The following is a 27,199-nucleotide window of genomic DNA, read 5'->3' as shown; positions in this document are numbered from 1 at the left end:
GCACTTTTATGCTAGAATACTAGTAGTAGACTTTGATACGTTATCTTTATCTGTAATTTGTAAATTAACACAGGTACTAATGAAACTTTTCATGGATTTGAATTCCGCACCTACTTTCATTACAATACTGTGCTACAAAGTTATAGCACCTGAATATTTTCCATTCATGTAGGTCAAAGTTTAAGGCTTATATTGGTGCATATGGCTTCAATAATAATAAAACGTCGTCCCAAGAGACGTTGCAAATTAAGAGACGTTGCAGATTATAGGGGTTTTATGCCAAAAATAAAGCGTTTTCCTAAGACGCGTTGCAAATTTAGAGACGTTGAACATTATAGGGGTTGTATGCTAAAAATAAAACGTCACCCTAAAGACCTTTCAAATTAAGGGTTGTAACAAATCATAGGAACGTTGCAAATTGAGAGAGGTTGCAAATTAAGAGTCGTTGCAAAACATAGGGGCGTTGTAAATTAAGAGACGTTGCAAATTTAGAGTCGTTGTAAATCATAGGAGCGTTGCAAATTAAGAGACGTTGCAAATTAAGAGTTTTTGCAAATCATAGGGGCGTTGCAAATTAAGAGACGTTGCAAATTAAATGTCGTTGCAAATCATAGGCGCGTTGCAAATTAAGAGAGGTTGCAAATCATAGTGGTTTTACATATTAAACACCGTCCTAAGAGACGTTGCTTCCTTACAGGGGTGAATGTAAGAAACAGAAACAAGCACTGACTAAAGACTTTTATTACAAGTTATTTTATTTAAGTTGGTTATGTATTACTATATATAGAGCTGTAATCTACTAAAATATCTCTTCTCACACCGAGTGTGTTGGTAAAAATGTGTAGTTATGTTAAAAACAAACACATTCTGAATTCCAAACCTGGAATGCCGCATACTTAGAAAAACATGGCAATTGCTCAAAGAAAAAAAAATATAAGCAAAAGTTCTCTATTTTCCATTGGCAGAACGTGGTCGCATCTTTTGTCTGGCTTCCAAGGCCTGCGTCCGTGTTGACTGCGGTCTTTTTGGTACAGGCGGTGGGACTCGGTGCCGTTTAGCCGTAACGTGGCTGGCTTGAACTGTGGGGTTTGAACCCTTGCAGCAAAGACTGACAATAATACACAACAACACAACCGCCACTCCTCTAGTAAACCAGAAACATTCCGGAGTTGAGTCTGTGTGGAAATAGTAGCCCGCGGAGCACTTTAATCCTTTAACCAACGGGCCCCACACGTAACGCCATAGCACGAGAGGAAACGACAGTTTCATGAGGTTTTCCGAAAAGTACCGAACGAATCCGATGTTCAACAGATTAAGGTACTTGACATTCTTCAAGAGGTTTGTCACAACAGGGTATATATAGGCAACAAGAAAACACCCAGCCGCCACTGTGCTGACCTACAAATGACAAGAAGAGGAAACATCTGCTTTCTTTATCCAAAACGCATATTATGTTTGCTATCAATGTGATAATATAATTAAATACAAAGTCACATGATTAAGGCCTATAAAAAGGATTGTTTGTTTCCGGTAACATGCTAAAACTAAATGCCCACGGGCAACATGTCGAGCCCGCCCTTTGACCCCTAACTGTGATCTTGACCTTTGAGATAGAGTCCGTCTCACTGAGTTAAACATTCATGCCAAATATAAACAAGATTCCTCAATGCACTACAAAGTTATAGGACGGACAAGATCTGACGTGACCTTTGACCTCCAACTGTGATATTGACCTTTGAGACAGAAACCTGGAGTTTGTGCATGATGCAGTGTCTCACTGTGGTTAACATTTATACCAAATATAAACAAGATTGCTCCAAAGTTATGGTCCGGACTAGCAAATCCGGACTAACGCACGCACGCACATACACCGAACAGCCATTTGGACAACTATGTCTTCACTTCCACAAGCGGGCTCGACAAAAATTAGGGTACATAGGTCGGTAAATACATATTTTTTTTATAAAGTGGGACTTTCCGGAAATAATTTTTGTGTCAAAAAATAAATACAAATAAGAGAGTTATGCCTTTAAAGTATCAGTAAGTTGATTTCTAACATCGCTGAACGTGTTTAAAGCATAAAAAGTGCAGTTTTGCAAAGTTGGAAAAAAATTTATCGTGTTTTTAGATGGTACCCCGATCCCAATAAAAATGAAATCATAATTAAGTCTCAATATAACTTGATTCTGAGAAATATATGAAACATATTACATAGGGAGAAAATATTTTTCTTTTTTGTATGTGTGTGTGTGTGCGTGTGTGTGTGTGTGTGTGTGTGTGTGTGTGTGTGGGGTGGGGGTGGGGGGGAGAGACAGAGAGAGAGAGAGAGAAAGAGAGCCGCTGATTTTTTAACTTATGTGGGAAAAGGTTAACAGAAAATTGCTAACTGTTTGATATACCTTTTCCGTAACAAGGTCTTCTTTTTAAATACTGTTATATGTTACCTTACTTAAAGAGTTGTAACGTGTGGACAAGAATTTTTTTTTATCAGTTTTCAAAACATCCGGTTAGTTTTTAATTAATCTTCAAAAACGATTTTAATGGTGTATTTTCCATTGTAATGTTCAGTCCTTTTTGACACCTAAATGTTTTATTTCAATTTTGACTTTATTTGTAGATTGATTGTAATAAAATATTCAGTATGCCATTTTCTCGTAAGTCCATTATTTTCTCTTGCCGGGAAGAAATGTTAGTAGCCCAATATTTTTCTGCTACATTTTTAAATGTTTTAAGATGCTTAGGAAGAGGCAATCCCATAATGTTGTTAAATCTTGCGGCCCGATCGTTTTACTTTCATACAGAATTTGAATATCCATTCATTTATAGAATTCTTAAATTAATTCGATGTTTGCATGCATGATTTCTAAACTTGTCTTACCGTGAAGAGTGATCATTATACTAAATTAATATGCTTTAACCATGCACTTTTCTTTCTTTTTAGCTATTTTTTTCTGTCTTACATATTATGATTGTCGGGAAAATGTTCATGACGTTATGCTATTTTGTTTAGTATTTATAATCCGATATTACATGAAGCTTACTGTATCTTGCATTTTGTATTCCGCTACTCTAACAATTAGATTAACAAAATCGGCAAAAACTAACAATTTTTGGAATAACAATAAACTCTTTTTTTCACGAAGATAACTAGTTAAAACAATATACTATAACAAATAAAATTTCGTATTCACTGAACAATCAAAGCTTATACAATATGACCTACATCCTCTGAATCTACCCTACAAGACCTGTGAACAGTTGTAAAGGTTCCCCAAAACTAAGACTAGCTAAATTCTCTCTTTTTTAATTGAGAAAATGTCTACCGTTGTTGCTGTTGTTGTTTTTTTATTTTTTTATTTTTTTTTTATTTTCACACAAAATGGAGATTAACAATTTAAGTGCCAATATTTTCATTTGTATACGATATACATGCAATAGCAAATAAATTTGCTATATGTTCTATATAAAATTAGCAATCTTCTGAGAGCTGTAACACATAGCCAGACCCATCAAAAACAAGAGCACCGCCTTGCTTTTGATGGTGAACAAGGCTTAGTGTTGCAAGTTTTAAAGCAATAGCTTTGACAGTTTAGGAGAAAAGCTGACCCAAACACAAAACTTAACCAATAAACCTGATTTTCTAACTCCAAAGGGGCCATAATTTTTGCAAAAAAGCAATGTAGAGTTACGGTTATTACTGTGCAGAGTCAGCTTTTAATGGCGAATAACTGCTCCAAGTTTTATAGCAATCGCTTAACAAAGGAAGTTATAAAGCAATAACTTAACCAAGAAATCTGCTATTTTCTAAGTCCAAAAGGGGGCATAATTCCTGCGAAAAGCAGGATGGAGTTATGTTTCTTGCTGTACAGAGTCAGCTATTGATGGTGAACAAGTGTTGCAAGTTTTAACCAATAGCTTTGATAGTCTTGTAGAAAAGCTGACCTAAACAAAAAACTTAACCAGGCAACGCCAACGCCAATGCCGACGCCGATCAAGTGATGACAATAACTCATCTTTAAAAAAAAAAAGACAGATGGGCTAAAAAGGATTACTAGCCTTATTAAATGGCCTATAAACCACAAAAGAACACCGAGAAAAGTAGGGATCATGTATCTTTTTGTCTGACAGGTCAACACTATGGAATATCTTCTAAAATGACAGCTAAAATGCGGGTAAGAACATATGTGTAATTAGGTTTGTTTACATTACTTTAAATGCAAAAATAAAATCTGATTGAAAATGCTACCAAAATGTCAGGTATAGGTCCACAATGAAATAAAAACAGGTTTGTGTCCCATTGCCGTGCAGGGCCCATGGTAGCCCAAATAATTTGACGTCAGAACTGGTTCTGAGATATTTTCAGGCAGAATCCCTTTCTTTATTAGAGAGAGATAGTGGAGGACACATATTGACCTATGCAAAAATTATCACAATCTTTATCGCGACTCGCGTACAATTAGTTGCACTAGGCAATATATTCATTTAGTGAAGTCTAGCCCAGTATTCTACAGATACAGATACAGATAGGCCCAAGGTAGTCGACACACCGGTTGTAATTTGATAAATCATTTAAATAATGTGCATTCATTAGTTAGTTAATAACTAGACAGAAAAATAAAGAAATGTGTGCTACCTGAAACTGAAGGACCTGATTCCACCATTCCGAAAAGAATAAATACAAAGTCCATAAATATATGCAACGGAACCATGGTCCACCAATTGATCCCAGTTTCTGTCCAATTTCCTTTGCTATCACAGAAAAAGCCATGTTGAGAACACTAAAGCGAAACAGAAAGTCAAGCATTTTTACGTTTGTTTACAATGTGACGTCATTAACGTCAAAAATTCCCGTTTCTTGCGAAAGTTGCGTCCCTTTACCCGCCGAAATGTCAAATATTGGACTGGTTTCATTCTCTCTATGCGAGACATTGTTTGTTAGAAGTAATTTACCAAACCAGACTAGCAAATATCCAGCGCCATCTATGATGAATAATAATGGCTGACAAGGGAGAAATTTCACAGGAAAATGCACAATTAAATAGAAAATTAAGATAAAGCGGCTAATTTACGCGTTACTAGGCATCATAATCTGCAGTAAAGATGCCGGCTGCAACCATAACAATGAATGAGGCTGACGTAGTCAAGCTGATTTCTGAATTTCTACAGAATCGTGATTTGAACATTTCCATGTTGTCTTTGGAGAGAGAAACCGGTGTTATAAATGGATTATTTTCAGATGATATGCTCTTTCTTAGGCAGTTAATTCTTGATGGACAGTGGGATGATGTAATAGAGTTCATTCAACCGTTAGAAACAATTGAAGGTTTTGACAGCAAAAAAGTGAAGTACTTGGTCACCAAACACAAATATCTTGAACTTCTTTGTATAAAATCTGAGCCAAATGTGTTACAAAACTATGACTTTACTGTTGATGAAGTTGTCAAAACACTCAACAGCCTTGAAAACCTTTGTCCAACTAAGGAAGACTACAGCAATTTGTGTTTACTTCTAACTTTGCCAAAACTATCCGATCATGCTGATTATCATGATTGGAATCCAAGCAATGCAAGAGTAGAGTGTTTCCGCAGTGCATATCTTCTTGTGGAAAAATTTATGCCCATTGACAAAAATGACAATAAATTGGCAATGTCGCAGAATGACAGGCTTCTACAATTACTTTTGAAAGGGTTATTGTTTGAGTCTTGCATTGAGTTTTGTCAGCAGCAAGCTACTAGAGAAGGATCTGGTGAAATTGAAGTGAAAGATGTTTCATTATTACAAGACAATGGTTTCAGTGATGCTGATTTAAGTTTGTTGTCATGGTTACAGAGTGTTACATCAGATGTGTTCTCAATACCATTTGAACAAAAGAATTTGAATCTTGACATTCGTCCACTGATGAAACCTTCACTTGAAGCTTCATGGTCTGAACAAATTCTTGTCACACCAATAAAACCAAAGATGTTTCCACATTCAGCTGTTCCTAATATGCGTCTTAGATCTGCTGACATCATGTCAAGATCATTGAATCCACAGTTTGATGGTTTGACAAGCGGGTTGTGGCAAGATAGAAATGCCATGACAACATCTTTAAATGCAAGAAACATTCTGTCCCAATCAGTTATCCCTGGCAGTTTGATGTCGCAAAGTATGAGGAAAAATCCAATGGAGATGTCAATATGTAAATTGTTTGAAGAAGGTGAAAAGCTTGATACAGAATCAGAAGTTGGCGACAAACTCCAGCCGAGAAAAACAGAGATTGAACCCCCTAGTCAGCCTGCCCAAAGACCTACACAAATACAAAATGTTCAGTCCTTGGAACAGCCAAAAAGAAGCAGTACTCCACCTCGTATGTCTACAAGCTTCCATACCAAAATGCCAGCATCCTCATCTGTACGACTACAACAGTCACAGCCATTTCAGCCTCAGCGTTCACAATCACCAACTCACAGCGTCACAGTTGACAATCGTTCAAGTGTCGACAAAAATGCAGAGAGTCAAGGGAGTCTCAATGGGGCGGGGAGAGACTCGAGTTCTGAACTATACAAAGAATATCAGAAACAAAAGCAGTTACTTCAACAGAAATTGGAAGAACAAGAAAAGCAACGTGAGATGTTTACTAAAGAGCTTAAGGAGTTGGAGAAGAAGGAATTAAGTCTAGAGGACAATAGACTTCGTGAGTCTGCAACACCAAGAGGGCCTGCAGACGTCAAACAGTTGCAGAGAAAAGTTGCTCAAGGTAAAAGATACCACTTTTTTTTTTACTGTATGTATACATGTAGCTTAATTATGGTTTATGTTATAATTATCTTACAACAAGTGTAGAAAGACATAACATATATTCTGACTGTAAATAAAATGTATTCAAAGTATACATAAATTGTCTGGGATAATTGGTTGCATACCGTATTTTGGTGTGTATAGGTCGCGGTAATGTATAGTCCGCATCTAATTTTGCTCTGAAAATGGTTGGAAAGTTCAAGTTCTAGCGTATTAGTCGCAGTTAAATTTCGGATTTTTTCCCCAGCAATATTTAATATTTACCGGCAAAAAAGTTATGGCGGCGGCCATATTGATGCCGCGGACTGAATTATTATTAGAATCTGATTGGTGAAAATCGGACAGTGTTATTTTCGATCCCAACCGTTTCGTACCAACAGTAGTATTGGTAACAGACTACATCAAAGAAAAGCGGCTTTTTGACACTAATTGGCAGCAGACGGTTTGCGTTTACATTCTGTAATTATGCAAGTTTAAGTGTGAATTGTTTGCACAGCAATTATAACACCTTTCCGTGTGATGTAATTAACCGCGTTCTTTTGATTCTGAGTAAAAAGATTAACAAAATATCTCTTTTTGGATTTTTTTCTTTTATTTAAAGATCAGAAGTAAAGAATTATCTTTCAAGTTTTTTAATACGCTGAAAATAATATAAACAATGTTTGGAATGGAGGACGGATCTGTCCGGATTTTATCCAACCCGGAGTACATGTCAGTGGCGTCCGGTAAAACGAAAGTAGAAACAAATGTAATTCAAACTGCAAAAACATCTTTGAATTAAAGTCATTCGTAATTTTAATAGTCTGTACAGGTTATTTACGATATATTTTATTGAAAGTAACCACTATTGGTTGAAAAGCCGCCGATATTGATATTTTTTATCCATTTTGTTCGTTCGTAACAGATGCACGTAATTTTGCGAGAGCTACGGTCAGAAAATTTACCTGAAAAAAACTCTGCTGGCAATGTTCTATCGTATAGGTCGCAGGAACTTTTTCTGGCGGCAAAATGGGTAGAAAAAGTGCGACCTATACACACCAAAATACGGTAATGATAACCAGTGTAGCAAGGAAATGGGGCTCAATTTAATTCAGGTTTACAAATTTTCTTTCTAATTAAAAACACAAAGTTTTCATGTTAGCTAATTCTTGCAAATTTTCTTTCTAATTAAAACACAAAATTTTCTGGTTACTGATATGTTGTAAATTCAAATTGATCTATTTTTAATTCTAGAATAAAAAAATCATGTTGCATATTAGCATGATAAGTAGAAATTTAATACCGTACCACGCCTTTAAAGACATTGATGTGCATACTGTTATATTCTAGCAACTATCTGTAGAAATACCTGGCATTATGGGGTTCTGTGGAATTTAAATTTTGTTTAAGTGTACTCATTTCTAAAATTCTGCCTTGCATGCGTATACAATAAACATAGTAGATTGTAGCAACTTTCATATTACAGAATGGAAACTTTGTAACACAAAACCTCTATGCGCATTTAAAAGACCTTCAAGTCATGAGAAACAAGAGTCCTAAGTTAAAATCATTGAATTTGGAGGAAAATGAGTTCAGACTGCAAATTTTATATAAGCTATTTAAACTTTATTATGAAATATGTCTATTTTCGCATCTATTATAAAATATATGTGTCTATGATATTTACACTTTACTTGTAGATCTATGCGATGTTGTTACCCTCTAAAGATATATAAATTGCTTTTAATCAGCAGCTGTACAGTACTTCAGTTTTTGAAAAAAAGATGTCTTTTCGCAAAGGCAGTCAAATACAGCTTTCATATATATTTTTAGCTCACCTGTCACATAGTGACAAGGTGAGCTTTTGTGATCACGCAGCGTCCGTCGTCTGTCCGTCCGTAAACTTTTGCTTGTGACCTCTATAGAGGTCACATTTTTTGTAGGATCTTTATGAAAGTTGGTCAGAATGTTCATCTTGATGATATCTAGGTCAAGTTCGAAACTGGGTCACGTGCCGTCAAAAACTATGTCAGTAGGTCTAAAAATAGAAAAACCTTGTGACCTCTCTAGAGGCCATATATTTCACAAGATCTTCATGAAAATCGGTCAGAATGTTCAACTTGATGATATCTAGGTCAAGTTCGAAACTGGGTCATGTGCCATCAAAAACTAGGTCAGTAGGTCATAAAATAGAAAAACCTTGTGACCTCTCTAGAGGCCATATATTTCACAAGATCTTCATGAAAATTTGTCAGAACGTTCGGCTTGATGATATCTAGATCAGGTTTGAAACTGGGTCACGTGCCGTCAAAAACTAGGTCAGTAGGTCATATAATAGAAAAATCTTGTGACCTCTCTAAAGGCCATATTTTTCATGGAATCTGTATGAAAGTTGGTCTGAATGTTCATCTAGATGATATCTAGGTCAAGTTCGAAACTGGGTCACATGCGGTCAAAAACTAGGTCAGTAGGTCTAAAAATAGAAAAACCTTGTGACCTCTCTAGAGGCCATATATTTCATGAGATCTTCATGAAAATAGGTCAGGATGTTCACCTTGATGATATCTAGGTCAATTTCTAAAGTGGGTCACGTGCCATCAAAAACTAGGTCAGTAGGTCAAATAATAGAAAAACCTTGTGACCTCTCTAGAGGCCATATTTTTCATGGGATCTGTATGAACGTTGGTCTGAATGTTCATCGTAATGATGTCTAGGTCAAGTTCGAAAGTGGGTCACGTGCCATCAAAAACTAGGTCAGGAAGTCAAATAATAGAAAAACCTTGTGACCTCTCTAAAGGCCATATTTTTCATGGGATCTGTATGAACATTGGTCTGAATGTTCATTTTGATGATATCTAGGTCAAGTTCAAAACAGGGTCAACTGCCATCAAAAACTAGGTCAGTAGGTCTAAAAATAGAAAAACCTTGTGACCTCTCCAGAGGCCATAGTTGTGAATGGATCTCCGTAAAGGTTGGTCAGAATGTTCATCTTGATGATATCTAGGTTAAGATTGAAAGTGGGTCACGTGCTGTCAAAAAGTAGGTCAGTAGGTCAAATAATAAAAAAACGTGACCTCTCTAGAGGCCATATTTTTCATGGGATCATTATGAAAGTTGGTCTGAATGTTTATCTTGATGATATATAGGTCAAGTTTGAAACTGGGTCAACTGCGATCAAAAACTAGGTCAGTAGGTCTTGAAATAGAAAAACCTTGTGACCTCTCTAGAGGCCATACCCTTGAATGGAAAAACCTTGTGACCTCTCCAGAGGCCATAGTTGTGAATGGATCTCCATAAAGGTTGGTCAGAATGTTCATCTTGATGATATCTAGGTCAAGTTTGAAAGTGGGTCATGTGCTGTCAAAAGTAGGTCAGTAGGTCAAATAATAAAAAAAATCGTGACCTCTCTAGAGGCCATATTTTTCATGGGATCTGTATGAAAATTGGTCAGAATGTTCACCTTGATGATATCTAGGTCAAGTTTGAAACTGGGTCACGTGCCATAAAAAACTAGGTCAGTAGGTCAAATAATAAAAAAAAACTTGTGACCTCTCTAGTGGCCATACTTTTCATGGGATCTGTGTGAAGTTGGTCTGAATGTTCATCTTGATGATATCTAGGTCAAATTTGAAACTGGGTCAACTGCGGTCAAAAACTAGGCCAGTAGGTCTAAAATTATTAATATCTTTTGACCTCTCTAGAGGCCATATTTTTCAATGGATCTTCATGAAAATTGATCTGAATGTTCACCTTGATGATATCTAGGTCAGTTTCGAAACCGGGTCACGTGCAGTCAAAAACTAGGCCAGTAGGTATAGAGATAGAAAAACCTTGTGACCTCTCTAGAGGCCATCTTTTTCATGAGATCTTCATGAAAATTAGTGAGAATGTTCACCTTGATGATATCTAGGAAAAAATCAAAACAGGGTCACGTACCTTCAAAAACTAGGTCAATAGGTCAAATAATAGAAAAACCTTGTGACCTCTCTAGAGACCATATTTTTCAATGGATCTTCATGAAAATTGGTCAGAATTTTTATCTTGATAATATCTAGGTCAAGTTCAAAACTGGGTCACATGAGCTCAAAAACTAGGTCACTATGTCAAATAATAGAGAAAACGATGTCGTACTCAAAACTGGGTCATGTGGGAAGAGGTGAGTGATTCAGGACCATCATTGTCCTTTTTTTTTATCTAAATGAATACACCTTAGCAGCTTCTAATGAAATTGGATTGAAACGTTATTTATGTCTTCCATGGTAAGAAATAGTCATATTGGATAACTCTTGATTGAACATTTATCGATATGAATACTTTACTAATATATTGTTGTATAGGCTTGTACTCTGTATCTTCTACATGCATATACCAATGCATGAGTACCTCCCCTGATTTTAATAAAAATGGATTTATCTCAGTAAATATTTATAGAACTCATTTGAAATTTCATTATTGTCTTTAGTTGGACTGAGGCAATCAGGGTAGATAGCTATGGACTGATTTTATGTCAAATTACCTCCCTTTGTTTCAAATTAAAATGGGTGTATCTCAGTAACCAATGAAGATACTGATTTGAAATGTCATTTGTGCCATCAGATGGACTCGGACAATCAGGGTAGATAACTTTTGACTGAATTTATGACAAATTACCTCCCTTTATTTTATGTAAACGAATATATATCAGCAGCTTCTAAAAATTGGTTTTAATTGTTATTTAAGTCTTCCAGGGTAAGGAATAGTCATGTTACAAAAATGCAGCATTTGAGCCTAGGACCCTCAAACTTGGTATGGAAATTGGCCCTGACTAGGTCAAAAGGGACTGTTACAAGAAAATGTTTATCCTGATGATATTTAATGTGTATGCCTATGTGCTCTATGTCAAAACTTGATCATATCATTTTGAGCAATGGTACTCAGGTGAGCGATACAGGGCCATGATGGCCCTCTTGTTTTCTTTTGGGGGACTTCAGTCAAGATGCATTTGCTTCAAAAGAGTGTCTTGTGCAATCAATACATGTATTTATTTGTCCATGTCAGTACCTGGATCTGATCATAGTACAGCTATATATAATACAGAAAATTGTCCATAATTTTAGTTATCTATTTTTTTGGTTTGGGTGTAGATTAGTACATGTAGATAACGGAACTACTGAATTTTCAAAAAAAAAAATCCCCAGTGTATAATCATGATTATGCAGTATCTTTTGTTGTTTAAGAAATAATATATCTTATTTAGTGATTTGTCGCTGAATAAATCATTGTTTGGAGTTCAGATGCGAAGGAATTATATCACGAGGGGGCAGCCTGAGTGATATGATAATACACATCTGAACGACAAACAATGATTTTATTCAAGAGCAAATCACTAAATGAGATATATTATTTCGATTCTAACACGTTACCAAGGACTTTAAAGTACATCCTTGACAGCATTCATTAAATGTTTGCCCGTTTTCAATCGGTTTCTTTTCTAGCGCGCCTCTATGCCGTTTGAAGCTATGACGTAATAATTGTGATGTCGGAACAGTGAATTGTTGTATAATAATTCACTGTTTTCAGCCTTCTTTGTTTAATAGGAAAATGAATAGGATCGTGTTAGAATGTTTGATTTGTCACATTAAATGGTATGTCTCATTGTGGAAAAGAAATTGATGTACTGATGTAGACTGTCTTAAAGTTCATGTGTTATATTGATATGTTTACTGTTGTTCAAAATTTTATGTTTTCTTAAGTTCTGTTGTTGTGTTTTGTTTCTTGTATTTCAATTACTTTATCATTCACTAGATATTGTTACCAGTACCCCCAAGCAGGGCGAGTCCAGCGCAAGCCCACAGGGCATCGACTCTGAAACAAGCCCTGATATTGGAGTATCTTATGAGCAGAACGAGGGAGATAGCAGGGAACCAGAGTTTGCATCTCCTCTCAATGTAGCTCAGTTACAAATGAAGTCAGCGAAAATCAAGGAACCAGATTTCACTCCTATCACGACACCATCTGAATTGAACAGAGCTGGATTGTACATGGATCCGCCTAGTTTCCTTGACGACAATACAACAGAGAATTTTTCTGAATCTGATATAGACAACAATAATCGACCTGTGCCTATGCTGAACCTTGATCCGAATGTAGGAAGTGAGGTCCCAAGTGCGGTTGCCAAAAAAGCTGAAAAGAGTCCATCATATATACCCCCACAAGTTGCAGGTAAACATGTGAAGTCTAAAGCTTAGCAAATTCTTTTGCACATTCAAAAAATTGCTTCGAGCTGCAAATTTGAGTGGACTAAGATTTCTCTTTTCATATCTTATTTTTCAGGAGAAAATGCAATTGCTTGTTTCGCTAGAAAGTTTAACAAACTAGACATAGAATAGATAGGCAAATATCACATAACATTAGCGTGTTTCTATGAATGTTAATGGTTAAGAACTTTGAACATTAAATTTGACTGGTCACAATATGGTGTTACAGAATAAATTTACTAGTATAGTTTGCAAAAGGAATGTTTGAATACACCCACATACTGTATATCTGTCAGATGTCTGATGCCATAAATAAAAGTTAAATGTCTGATCAATGCCATGAATGAAAGTTAGAGGTCTTATGCCATAAATGAAAGTTAGAAGCCAGAATGATGTCATAAATGAAAGTTAGAGGTCTGATGCCATAAATGAAAGTTAGAAGCCAGAATGATGTCATAAATGAAAGTTAGAGGTCTTATGCCATAAATGAAAGTTAGAAGCCAGAATGATGTCATAAATGAAAGTTAGAGGTCTGATGCCTTACATGAAAGTTAGAGCCTTAAATGAAATTAAGACCTTTTATCAATACTTTTTTCTAACATAGCACAGAGTTTAATTCATTATTAACTTTCTTGTTTTATACTTTTAACACTGGTTACACATTTTTGATTGAAAAGCACTTTGCTGGTTTTGGGGGATGATTTGCATTTGTATTATTTCACCTATAGCTACAAAGAAAGTCGACAAAAATTCAAGAAAAAGTAAAGCTGTCAGTAATGGTACTTTAAAACCTGCATCGAAAGAGCCTGGAACCAACAAACCTTTAAGCAGATCACTCTCAGCGAGGAATGGGGCAAAATCATCAGATGCAAAAAGCAAGACTCTGCCAAGATCTAACTCTGTTAGGCAAAAACCAGAGGCTAAGCCCGGTACCAGGCCTGATAGCACAGTTCAGAAAAAGAGCCAGACTTTACCTAGACCAAAGAAAACAGAGCAGGGAACCAAGTCGCCTAGCAGGCCCAATAATATAAATCTTGCAGCTGGGCCAGGACCCAGGAAGATGGGAAAGACAGTAGCAAAACAGCAGAAGCAAGGTACCGGCATGAAACATAGAGCATATGGCATGTGTGACAAGGTAGAAATAACCTTTGAACCTGTGTTTTATTGTTCAGTAGACAGCTTTCATAAAAATTGTATGTATGTCACCCAGATTGCAGCCAAAGTGTTTCCAACTGAGAATAACATATTTATGTTTGTTGATGGATATAGTGGCTGGAATCCGCTGAGACATTGCCTAGACGATTGCAGCCAGGAACCAGACTTACTGCCTACATTTATGTTTGCATCAACTGAACGTTCCATTTCTGTTCACTGCATTAACATCTTTGTCAGTTTTATCTGCATTTTTCTTTCAGCTTCTGTTTGTTTCTTAATTAATCTGGTAATTAACTTTCATTGCTTCATTAATATTCTTGATCAATTCTGCCTGTCAAGAATTGACCTCCCTCTTTGAAACGTTACTTCACATTAATCTGCTTTTAGTTATTAATAATATACTGGACAGTGTTTTTTTTTTTCAGATTTACGTACTAACTTTGCAGCAGACTGTCCCAGTTAATAGACACTGTTGCATATTTGAAAGCTATATAAAACCCTATACAAAAAACAGTTTGGAGAAAAACACTACCTAATAATCGGAAATGCCTCACTATTTTTCCCATGTTAACAAGCACTTAACAAAGCTGACTTGGCATGCCACTGTTTATTCAAAATGTAGGCATGGCAGTTGTTGATTTTCATTTTTTGTAACATTAAATTTAAATGTAAGTACCTACATTTATAGGTATATTTACATCTTGATGAAGAATGGAATCTTTTCATGCAAAAAGTAGAAATGTTTAATACATTATAATTTATATTACTATAGGTAACAATTATGGCACTGTTATAACTTGAATACTGTGTAAAATTCAGAAAACTTTTTAATCATTTGTTACCATCAACTTTTTTTCAAAGGATTTAATTTCATTAGGAATAAATTATTCTGTTGATGAAAATAGAAATGATAAAACAAGCTGTGTGCAACTTACAGAATAACATTATTTTGCAGGAAGTCCAAATCAAGATAGCCGTAGCTTACACATGTCACATTTGGATACGCCCAGTCCGGTACACAGATCCAAGGTATGTAAATGTTTCTTTATAATCATTTAACATCATCATTTTAACACACTGAACCTTGTTCATGAACACTCTTTTCCACGCTAAATAGAATATCAAGGCCTCCTTTATTTAATTACCGCAGACATAAGTAATTTCCAAAAATGGTGTCAGCTAATCAGTTTTTCCTACATGTATATCAGCCAACAGCTGGGGAAACAACTTGCTTTGAATGAGTTATGACATCACAAATGAATGCAAATTGAATATTTTTAATAAAGGTTAACACTTTCTCCAATAATTCAAATGTTAGAAATTTAACTCGTGAACGATTGAACATTTTTAGCTCACCTGTCACGAAGTGACAAGGTGAGCTTTTGTGATCGCGCAGCGTTCGTCGTCCGTAAACTTTTGCTTGTGACCACTCTAGAGGTCACATTTTTCGTGGGATCTTTATGAAAGTTGGTAAGAATGTTCATTTTGATGATATCTAGGTCAAGTTCGAAACTGGGTCATGTGCCTTCAAAAACTAGGTCAGTAGGTCTAAAAATAGAAAAACCTTGTGACCTCTCCAGAGGCCATATATTTCATGAGATCTTCATGAAAATTTAATTGGTCAGAATGTTCACCTTGATGATATCTAGGTCAAGTTCGAAAGTGGGTCACGTGCCTTCAAAAACTAGGTCAGTAGGTCTAAAAATAGAAAAACCTTGTGACCTCTCTAGAGGCCATACTTGTGACTGGATCTCCATAAAAATTGGTCAGAATGTTCATCTTGATGATAACTAGGTCAAGTTCGAAAGTGGGTCAAGTGCCTTCAAAAAGTAGGTCAGTAGGTCAAATAATGAAAAAACGTTGTGACCTCTCTAGAGGCCATATTTTTCATAGGATCTGTATGAAAGTTGGTCTGAATGTTTATCTTGATGATATCTAGGTCAAGTTTGAAACTGGGTCAACTGCAGTCAAAAACTAGGTCAGTAGATCTAAAATTAGAAAAATCTTTTGACCTCTCTAGAGGCCATATTTTTCAATGGATCTTCATGAAAATTGATCTGAATGTTCACTTTGATGATATCTAGGTCAGTTTCAAAACTGGGTCTAAAAAAAGAAAAACCTTGTGACCTCTCTAGAGGCCATATATTTCACAAGATCTTTGTGAAAATTGGTCAGAATGTTCACCTTGATAATATCTAGGTCAAGTTCGAAACTGGGTCACGTGCGGTCTAAAACTAGGTCAGTAGGTCAAATAATAGAAAAACCTTGTGACCTCTCGTAAGGCCATATTATTCATGGGATCTGTATGAAAGTTGGTCTGAATGTTCATCTTGATGATATCTAGGTCAAGTTCGAAACTGGGTCACATGCTTTCAAAAACTAGGTCAGTAGGTCTAAAAATAGAAAAACCTTGTGACCTCTCTAGAGGCCATATATTTCATGAGATCTTCATGAAAATTGGTCAGAATGTTCACCTTGATGTTATCTAGGTCAAGTTCGAAAGTGGGTCACGTGCCCTCAAAAACTAGGTCAGTAGGTCAAATAATAGAAAAACCTTGTGACCTCTCTAGAGGCCATATTTTTCATGGGATCTGTATGAAAGATGGTAAGACTGTTCATCTTGATGATATCTAGGTCAAGTTCGAAACAGGGTCATGTGCGGTAAAAAACTAGGTCAGTAGGTCTAAAAATAGAAAAACCTTGTGACCTCTCTAGAGGCCATACTTGTGACTGGATCTCCATAGAAAACGGTCAGAATGTTCATCTTAATGATATCTAGGTCAAGTTCAAAAGTGGGTCAAGTGCCTTCAAAAAGTAGGTCAGTAGGTCAAATAATGAAAAAACGTTGTGACCTCTCTAGAGGCCATATTTTTCATAGGATCTGTATGAAGGTTGGTCTGAATGTTTATCTTGATGATGTATAGGTCAAGTTTGAAACTGGGTCAACTGGGATCAAAAACTAGGGCAGTAGGTCTTGAAATAGAAAAACCTTGTGACCTCTCTAGAGGCCATACCCTTGAATGGATCTTCATGAAAATTAGTCAGAATGTTCACCTTGATGATATCTAGGTCAAGCTTGAAACTGGGTCACGTGCCCTAAAAAACTAGGTCAGTAGGTCAAATAATAAAAAAAACCTTGTGACCTCTCTAGAGGCCATACTTTTCATGGGATCTGTATGAAAGTTGGTCTGAATGTTCATCTTGATGATATCTAGGTCAAGTTTGAAACTGGGTCAACTGCAGTCAAAAACTAGGTCAGTAGATCTAAAATTAGAAAAATCTTTTGACCTCTCTAGAGGCCATATTTTTCAATGGATCTTCATGAAAATTGATCTGAATGTTCACTTTGATGATATCTAGGTCAGTTTCAAAACTGGGTCATGTGCGGTCAAAAACTAGGCCAGTAGGTATAAAAATAGAAAACCTTGTGACCTCTCTAGAGGCCATATTTTTCATGAGATCTTCATGAAAATTAGAATGTTCACCTTGATGATATCTAGGTAAAGTTCAAAACGGGTCACATACCTTCGAAAACTAGGTCAATAGGTCAAATAATAGAAAAACCTTGTGACCTCTCTAGAGACCATATTTTTCAATGGATCTTCATGAAAATTGGTCAGAATTTTTATCTTGATAACATCTAGGTCAAGTTCAAAACTGGGTCACATGAGCTCAAAAACTAGGTCACTATGTCAAATAATAGAAAAAACGACGTCATACTCAAAACTGGGTCATGTTGGAAGAGGTGAGCGATTCAGGACCATCATGGTCCTCTTGTTTCATTATTTGGCATCTGTTCTAAAATGGAAGCAGACCGGACTTTCATGAAATAATATTTTAAGTGACTAAATAAAGCTTTCACATTGATTTGTCAGGTAAAACTGCTGAATGGCTGAAATCTTAAATCTTTGTAAACAAATTATTTTAACTTCATGTCCAATATAAGTTATTAGCCCACCATCATCAGATGGTGGGCTATTCAAATCACTCTGCGTCCATGGTCCGACGTCCGTCCTTCCGTCCTTCCGTTAACAATTTCTCGTTATCGCATCTCCTCAGAAACTACCAGGGGGATTTTGACCAAACTTTGTCAGAATGATGTATTGGTACCCTAGTTGTGTCCCCCTGAAAATCAGACTGGTTCAACAATTCTTTAGTGAGTTATGGCCCTTTGTTTATTTCTATAATTTACATAGATTTATATAGGGAAAAACTTGAAAATCTTCTTGTCCAAAACCACAGATCCTAGAGCTTTGATATTTGGTATGAAGCATCATCTAGTGGTCCTCTACCAAAATCATTCAAATTATTTCCCTGGGGTCTAATATGGCCCCGCCCCGGGGGTCACATTGTTTATAAAGACTTATATAGGGAAAAACTTTGAAAAACCTCTTATTCAAAAACACAGGGTCTAGGGCTTTGATATTTTGTATGCCACATTATCTAATGGTCTTCTACTAAGATTGTTCAAATTATTCCCCTAGGGTCAAATATGGCCCCGCCCAGGGGGTCACATTGCTTACATAGACTTATATAGGGAAAAACTTTGAAAATCTTCTTGTCCAAACCACAAAGCCTAGGGCTTTGGCATTTGTAATGTTGCATCATCTAGTGGTTCTCTACCAAGTTTGTTCAAATCTTCCCCTAGGATCAATTATGGCCCCGCCCTGGGGGTCACATGGTTTATATAGACTTATATAGGGAAAAGCTTTTAAAATCTTCTTGTCAATGACCTACAACATTCAAGTTTGGACCACCTGTATGGTTTTAAGTGGCAAGATGAACCTTGACATGAGTTGACCTTGATTTTGACCTAGTGACCTACTTTCACATTTCTGTAGCTACAACCTTCAAATTTGGACCACATGCATAGTTTTGTGCACTGAAATAAACTTTGACCTTGATATTGACCTAGTGACCTACTTTCACATTTTTGAAGGTACAGGCTTCAAATTTGGACCACATGCATAGTTTTGTGTTCCGAAATAAAATTTGACCTTGATTTTGACCTAGTGACCTACTTTCACATTTCTCAAGCTACAGCCTTCAAATTTGGACCACATGCATAGTTTTGTGTTCCGAAATGAAATTTGACCTTCATTTTGACCTATTGACCTACTTTCACATTTCTCAAGCTACAGCCTTCAAATTTGGACCACATGCATAATTTTGTGTACCGAAACAAACTTTGACCTTTACATTGACCTAGTGACCTACTTTCACATTATTGAAGGTACAGGCCTCAAATTTGGACCACATGCATAGTTCTGTGTTCCGAAATAAAATTTGACCTAGATTTTGACCTAGTGACCTACTTTCACATTTCTCAAGCTACAGCCTTCAAATTTGGACCACTTTGTCCTTGAAATTGATATAGTTACCTACTTTCACATTTCTCAAGCTACAGGTTTCGAATTTTGACCACATGCACAGTGTTTTGTACGGAAATGAAATTTGACCTTGAGCTAGTCAATAAGTCTTAAAATTTGGAATTCTCAAAAATGGCACATTGGTGGGCGCCAAGATCACTCTTTGATCTCTTGTTTTCTAGTTCTATTTACGATATGCCACTATATACTGTAGATGTTGCATTTTTACAGAACAAAATCATGTATAATCTTCAATTCTATCTGCGTCACATTTATTTTTTGCTGTCACTTCAGAGAAGTTCTGGTGATGGAAGATCAAGGTTTATACCCGTGACCACCCTGGAGGATATGCAGGCCATAAGAACTGTGGCATTTCACCCCTCAGGAGAGCTATACATGATTGGTTCAAATACAAAGACTTTGAGGATCTGTGAATTTCCAGACCTGAATAATTTAGCGTAGGTATTTTACCAAGGTATATTCTGCATTCTGCAATTAAACTGTTAACATTTACTGGCTTGATACATTTCTATGCCCCACCTTCAAAGAAGAGAAGTACATTACTTTGCTCAGTCTTGGTCGGTTCGTCTGTCAGTACTTCTTTTGGTTTCTGATCAATAACTGGAGAATGCTTGGTCTCACAATGATCAAACTTCATAGGATGATTGTCTGTTGTCAGTAAATGACCCCTAATGTTTTGGGGTCAGAAGCTCAAAAGTCACATTTACCTTGAGACTGAAAACACTTTCTGTTCTAAAACTAAAGAACACCCTTGCCTACAGGTGTCAAATTTCATAGGCAGATTGCCAGTAGTTGTTGGATGACCCCTACTGTTTTGGGTGTCCAAAGGTCACAGTGACCTCCAGATTTAAAACTGTTTCAGCTCTATAACTAAAGAATGCTTCGGCCTACAATTGTGAAACTTCATCTGACGATTGCATGTGGTCAGAAGACTCCTACTGTTTTGTGAGGTCAGTAAGTCAAAGGTCACAACATATAATGCTATATACCCACATGCCACAGTGTTATATGTATTTTACAAACAGTTTTTGTTACATTTTTCATGTACATTAAGTTAAGTTTGTTTTAGGTCTGATCACATGACTTGCCCTACGAAGATACTGTGTCAGAAGCACAAACATCACAAAGGGAGTATATATTGTTCAGCGTGGAGTCCACTGGGAGATATGATCGCAACTGGATCCAACGACAAGTCAATTAAAATTAACAGATTTGACATAGACAGTTGTACTATAGATGGTAAGAGCGTCATGCACGCTTTCTCAGTGTTCTCTTAGGAAAATAATTTAATTTCTTGCCACTTTGTGGTTTTACAATGGGTATTTTATGGGGATATAGATATGTGGATTTCAACATTTGAAGATAAACTGACTGGGATTTTGATGTGTAGATTGGGATAGATGCAACCTCAAAATCCACGAAAGTGAGCCGCTATGAATATAATGGTTTCATAGTACAAGTGCTTTTATTGAATTTATTAGTCTTATACATTTAACAATTGAACGTATATCACCGGTATTCTGCCATGTGCACCAATTCCAGTTTTAAATACAGTGAACTTTGATTCCAAAAAATATTGAATTTGACGGTAAATTGCTACCAAATGTAAAAAAAAAAAAAAAAAAAAAAATGGCTACATGTTGATGGCTATAACATATTTGAATGTCAAAAAAGTTCATTCTTCCTACACTTTAATTAATCAACATTAGCCCTGTATGGATCTTGGGCTAAGATTAAGGTGCTTACTTAGAATCATTTACTGTTCTTGTTTGTATGTGTGTATTTGAAACCTCACTCTGGGTGAAGAATTCTTTCCTATGAGGAATATCCAGCTGGCTTACGAAATTTTGGTGTTTCTACCTGCCTTAAAGAATGTTCAGTGGGGCACCAAAATGTTCTTCATTTGTCATATGAGCCCCAACAAAATAAACTGTCATAATTTAGTATATTGACAAAAAATGGTTTATATGGCTCATTGTCATTTTGAAATTTTATACCTCAGGTCAGGATATTGAGTTGAGTTTCCATGACGGTACTGTGCGAGACCTTGTGTTCATGCAGGACATCAGTAACAGGGCTTCCCTGCTGATCAGTGGTGGGGCTGGGGACAGCAAGATATACGTTACAGATTGTGAGACCGCCATGCCAATCAGGGCCATGGCAGGACATTCAGGTACTATCGATTTAACAAATTTTGTGTAATTATATCTGCAGATATTCATAATATTCTTACTGAAATATTTCAGTTATAGGAACATAAATCTTTGCCTCCAGTTTGGGATTTTCATTTATAACTTAATTTAGTCTGGCTGGCATAAAATTACTATTTTGGGGAAGATGGCAATCTTTTATAAATTTACTTTAAGTACATGTAAAATCTGCCTGTGTCTGCCTGGTTTGGTCAGTTCCGTGTTCTGTATATTCCTAAAAATGCAGGTTTGAAGTGACTTTTTTAGCTTCTGAATTTTCATTATGTTTGTTCTTATTTCAGGTGTTGTGTACTCTCTACATACCTGGGGAAGATGTATGTTTGTAAGTGGAGGTCAGGATAAAACTGCAAGGTTTTGGGATCTGAGAGCATCAACCCCTATCACCGTGGTACCTAGTCCAACTGGTAAGCTTTTTTTTCTCTTCATTGAGCATTAACCCACATGCATGTTAATCTCACGATCACAGTGGAAGGCTATGATTGCTGTATATGAATAAAGAAACAGGTACTGCAGTATACACAAAAATTGCATATCAGTTGAAGAGTAACTTACTCCACATTATTTAAATGTTCCAGATGGATGTTTGTGGCATAGTTTTCTGCAAAATGGTGTTTCAGAAATAATGCAAAATATTTTAAAAATTTAGCATTAAATTTTGTGATTTTGGTATAAAACAGCTTTTTTGGCGGGGGGTGGGGGGGGGGGGGTTGGGGAGGGACTTGAATTTGTTAATTTCAAAATTTAAAGATAAAATAAAGAGATATATATTTTACTGGTTTGTTGAGATTCAAATTTGTTTGTTATCCGAATCACAAATCCATCAAGATTTATCCCCAACAAATATAAATATGTTTTCAGTAAGTATACAGTTTTTGGGCTATCCTTGGAAAATATCTCAGTGTCTTTCATGTGGGAAAGTTGCTATTTATTAGCAGAGGACTAGTTAGCACTGGTATCAAGTCCAGTGACATTAGATTAACTTACAATCATAACATGATATAAATACTGCAGAAAATGATTGTCAACACTACGAATTTAAAGATGCAAAAAAAACAAATTCTTATCTAATGAATAGGAAGCCCATTTGCGTCAGTGTGTGTGGACCCGTCAGAGCGACTGCTAGCATCAGGACACGAGGATGGTTCAGTGATGTTATATGATATAAGAAGTGTTCGAGCCATACAGAGTTTCCGGCCACACGCGGAAGATTGTCGATCAGCAAGGTTCTCAATGAATGCATTCTACCTATTGTCTGGATCTTATGACAGGAACATAGTTCTCACTGATTTACATGGTAGGGCTTTGAACTATGCATATATAAACTGTGGTGTATTACATTAAATACGGGCTTTCAAATTGTCCGAAAATTTCTAAAATATCCTACTTTTTGGAAGATTTACTAAAATTCTTAAATACTTGTAAAAATCAAAGGGAATTCCTAAATGTACTGCTAACAAATATAAGGGACTGCTTGAAAGCCTGTAATTACATTCAAAGGAATGATCATTTAAAAGTAAGCTATAACGGCTTCATTTTAAAGTAGCTCAGAAGTACTGACATTCAAACCAATGGTATTGTCAAGTTCAACAGGTAATTTCAGTTTACGGTAGAAATTGCAGTTATGAGGGTCAAATTAAATGCTTGTTTATGTGGAAGAGCTGAAAAGAGTTGAAAATGGAAAGATTACTTGGTTTCAGACATCTAGATATTAGATGTCCATGTGGACAATACGGTTTTGTTTTATTTTTTTTGTCACAAGACATTCAAGAGGTACCCCATTCACACTAGATAAGCTGGTTTGAACTGAAGGAAAACATTTTGTAATTGGTATTACTTTGCCATTCAATTAGATCACTGCAAACTGGTGTTACCGGTTGGGCATGTTGGTTATATATTAATTTTGCGATATTACGAGATCTAGGCTGTTTATTTATGTTGTAGAGACTAAAATATAACATACAAACATCCTGACTGGTCTTTTCATTTACCATTCCAGGAGATCTACTTAAACCCCTACCCAGTGTGATAGTAGCAGATCATCGTGACAAAGTGATACAGTGTAGATGGCATCCTAACCAGCTTGCTTTTGTCTCTACCAGTGCAGACAAGACAGTCACATGCTGGGCACTTCCTGTCTAGCAAACGGCACTTCCTGTGTAGCGGACTGGTACTTCCTGTATGACTGACAGGCACTTCCTGTCAAACATACAGGCACTTCCTGTCAGATTTACTGCTTGGAACTTTTTGTCCAGCAAACTAGCATTTACAAACTCATGTTTTATGGAATTACAGTAAAGATATATACTTTGTAAATATTTCTTGAACCCAGATATAGGTCATAAATGGGTAACTAAGTTACAATCCATCAAGAAGTTGCTGAAGTGTATTAGAATAGTCAGTATTCTTTAAGTAGTTTCAGGTCGCTTCATAGAATGATTTACATTTTTTCCCTTTAACCTTTCATTATGACAAAAATGGTGTTTGAGGTAATATCAATCATATATGAAATACTGCTTTTTGATACGCATCAACATTTTATTGTGTATGACATATATAATATGTTGAAAGTCACCATAAATTTCATTCAATTACCAGTTAATCATAGTTTAATATGGGAATCTCGTATTTGCTATTTTAATGAAATATTTGTGTATAAGATATTGTTCCTAAATACAGGGCCTGTATAGTAATTCTGCTTGCTCAAATCACTTTTCTGCAGTCTAGAATTTGATAAAGCCACCATTTTTCAGAACATCAAGATATACTTTGAAAAAAACAGCCAATAAAAAGATTGTATTGCATGTTTGATTTTTTTGTAGACTGATTTGAAATGTATGGACTTAATCAAGTTTTCATAATGGGAATCTGTGGGAAAATCACAGTTTTAGTGACATTTCTATGTAAATTGAGAACATTCTACTAAGTAGATTTTGCTGGAACTGCACAAAGTTATAAATTTATATATACTGTCTTTCATTTGGTTAAAATATATATAGGTCCATGTGCTTGTTTTTTAAGCATGTACATGTATATAATCTTCAATAGGAAGCAGTTTTGTTCAGGGCCTAGATTCATGAACATTCTTAGCCTAAAATTTTGACTTAGGTTTTAAATATCTGAAATTTTAAGTTGCTATAATATCTTTTAAAGTAATGCTACTGTGCAACCTTCTTGGAGCAAACATCACTGGGAAGACAACAGTTGGAGCAACCAACTTACAGCTACCCATGAAACCAATAGCATTTGGGCAACTGTTGACATAGTATAAATATGTGAACTTCTGACGTAATATAATTATAATAGGGGCTGTTGCTCCCACGCCCTCACTCCCAAAAATGGAAACTATGCATAAGCAGCTGTACCCATTTACTCAAAAAGTGTTTGTGGATGTTGTTACTGAATAGGTCATTGTCTATGGGAGAGGTTTAAGCCGAAAATGCTGTTGTAGAAAGGTATTACCTCTGAAGAGAGGCCATTAATAGAAGTTACACTTGGTTGTGCTGAAAATTCACAAACAAATATTTATTCATAGGAACTGTCTTTTAGTCCAGTTTTGTGAAATCTGTTATTTTAATAGTGGCATTAACAGAAAGATGAAAATTTAACCGTTTGAATTCTAAGTCTAAATTTCAGGCTAAGACATTGGAGCTAGTATTTGTAGTAGGGAGAGTGACACAATGTGCATTTTGTCTCATTTAAGTTGGATTGGTTCAAATTGTTACTTATGAGAATTGTCATGAATCTAATAATGTTCAGTATTGGACATCTTTTTGAAAAATATTTGTTTCATTTTTATCTGGCATTACATTTTGATGTTAAAAAGTTTTATGTACATTGTAAATCATAATATAAGTTATGAGAGGGCTTTATGGGTAGGCAATTCATTGCATTTGCTTATATTGATTTCATTGGAAATGTTTAGAAAACCAAGAACCAGTCAAAAGAGTGCAGTCTTGCCATTGGTCAATTTCAAATTTGTTCCATGAAACAGCCAATGAGATTTTGGAGCTATTAGACTGGTCTACAGATAACCATGTGGTGGGGGTGGGGTCAAGTTTATTTGAGGAACATTGACCAGTCTGTGGAATATGTAATGATACACTGCTTAATAGCTAGATTGATAGGAAGTCCGTCAAGGTGTATGTTATGATTTGCCTCATAACATTTTTCAGCAGTTTGAAGCTCAAAAGTTACAAAATCTTCTTCAGACTTTCGAACAGCCGAAAGTTTGAGTGATTTTCAGTAGCTGTAGTAATATGGCATATTACAAGAAGTATTTATTGTACATATTATATTATATACACACTGGTCATTTAATTTTTCAAACATTTATTTTGAAAAGCTTCATATTTTTGTTCGTGACATATTTATTTATTTTATGATCTCCATTTACCGTAGTCGCTTAGTCTAAAGCTGGCATTATGCATTTTCATGAATGTGAGTTGACAGCTTATTGAGCTATGAACACAACATTGTGGTATTTGAAAGAAACTACATGAAAGTGTTTAACAGCCTGCAAAAATTGTCATTCTGTTTAACCATGACAGAAGTTACTGACAAAGTGATTCAAAAAAGTTATATTTTGTTTATTTGTGGGTAATACTTATTTTGTTTACCATCGGTATTTATGCCATGGTGAGACTCATGTAAATTATTATACATTATTTATTCCATTGTGTTTTTAAAGAATTTATGTATCCAAAGTTTATTTAATGTTGTGATCTGAAAAGAAGTGTCTCATTTGTTTGCATTTTTGGTCTTTTGTGTAATTTTTTTTGTCATGTGTTTAAACTTTTTTTTCTTTTGTTTGAAAATCTTTGTCTTTTTGTTAGTGATAATTTATTCCTATTTTTTCCATGCTTATTTATTACCAAGATTGTTTGTTTGTTTGTTTGTTTGTTTTGGGTTTAACGCCGTTTTTCAACAGTATTTCAGTTATGTAACGGCGGGCAGTTAACCTAACCAGTGTTCCTGGATTCTGTACCAGTACAAACCTGTTCTCCGCAAGTAACTGCCAACTTCCCCACATGCATCAGAGGTGGAGGACTAATGATTTCAGACGCAATGTCGTTTATCAAATAGTCACGGAGAACACACGCCCCGCCCGAGGATCGAACTCGCGACCCCGCGATCCGTAGACCGACGCTCTACCTACTGAGCTAAGCGGGTTACCAAGATTGTGCTCAGTATTTAGTTTGTGATAGCTAATTTCTACAGTTAGTAGACTGGTAGTGTTTATATAACAAAGTTGTTGTATATTTGATACTGTATTTGCTCTAATATATACATTCAATTCTTTGGAAAAAAAAAATACTGTGAAATCATTAATATTCATGGGGGACTAATTTTCGTGGTTGAGTCAATCCACAAAATTTAATCCCAAGGAACCAGTAAAATTCCCATTCATTTTATGTTCCAAAGTTGAAATCCACGAATTCATATCCCCACG

General features: G+C 35.9%; 2 protein-coding genes across 3 annotated transcripts; one reads left to right on the top strand and one right to left on the bottom strand.

Moving 5' to 3' along the window:
• Window positions 1–725: 725 nt before the first annotated feature.
• On the bottom strand, window positions 726–4,850 carry LOC123552037 (uncharacterized). Its single transcript, XM_045341425.2, has 2 exons — window positions 4,634–4,850; window positions 726–1,398 (listed from the first exon to the last, which is right to left on the bottom strand). Exons 1-2 carry the CDS (start codon window positions 4,802–4,804, stop codon window positions 949–951), a joined length of 621 nt encoding a protein of 206 aa, XP_045197360.2. The 5' UTR covers window positions 4,805–4,850; the 3' UTR covers window positions 726–948.
• Window positions 4,851–4,971: 121 nt separating this feature from the next.
• Window positions 4,972–26,624, top strand: LOC123552027 (WD repeat-containing protein 47-like). 2 transcript variants are annotated; one of them, XM_045341402.2, is made up of 10 exons: window positions 4,972–6,739; window positions 12,544–12,960; window positions 13,724–14,089; window positions 15,106–15,179; window positions 19,814–19,977; window positions 20,610–20,779; window positions 21,543–21,713; window positions 22,032–22,154; window positions 22,826–23,044; window positions 23,747–26,624. In XM_045341402.2, the coding sequence occupies exons 1-10, from the start codon at window positions 5,101–5,103 to the stop codon at window positions 23,887–23,889; spliced, it is 3,486 nt and encodes a 1,161-aa protein (XP_045197337.2). In that variant the 5' UTR covers window positions 4,972–5,100; the 3' UTR covers window positions 23,890–26,624. The 2 variants fall into 2 exon arrangements, with proteins under 2 accessions (XP_045197337.2, XP_045197347.2); XM_045341412.2 differs by lacking the exon at window positions 13,724–14,089 and having other exon boundaries at window positions 4,973–6,739.
• The last annotated feature ends 575 nt before the right edge of the window (window positions 26,625–27,199 follow it).

Source organism: Mercenaria mercenaria, chromosome 15, assembly GCF_021730395.1.
Source record: "Mercenaria mercenaria strain notata chromosome 15, MADL_Memer_1, whole genome shotgun sequence".
NCBI classification, from domain to species: domain Eukaryota; kingdom Metazoa; phylum Mollusca; class Bivalvia; order Venerida; family Veneridae; genus Mercenaria; species Mercenaria mercenaria.
This window is presented reverse-complemented; position numbering and strand designations above follow the sequence as displayed.

Bases quoted from the DNA above. Each gene is read 5' to 3' on its own strand.
- LOC123552037 (XM_045341425.2), bottom strand. From the start codon at position 4,804: ATGCTTGACTTTCTGTTTCGCTTTAGTGTTCTCAACATGGCTTTTTCT. The intron at 1,399-4,633 runs GTAGCACACATT...TGTCATTTGTAG, and splicing joins ATCAGGTCCTTCAGTTTCAG to GTCAGCACAGTGGCGGCTGG.
- LOC123552027 (XM_045341402.2), top strand. From the start codon at position 5,101: ATGCCGGCTGCAACCATAACAATGAATGAGGCTGACGTAGTCAAGCTG. The intron at 20,780-21,542 runs GTAAGAGCGTCA...TTTATACCTCAG, and splicing joins AGACAGTTGTACTATAGATG to GTCAGGATATTGAGTTGAGT. The intron at 21,714-22,031 runs GTACTATCGATT...TTCTTATTTCAG, and splicing joins GGCCATGGCAGGACATTCAG to GTGTTGTGTACTCTCTACAT.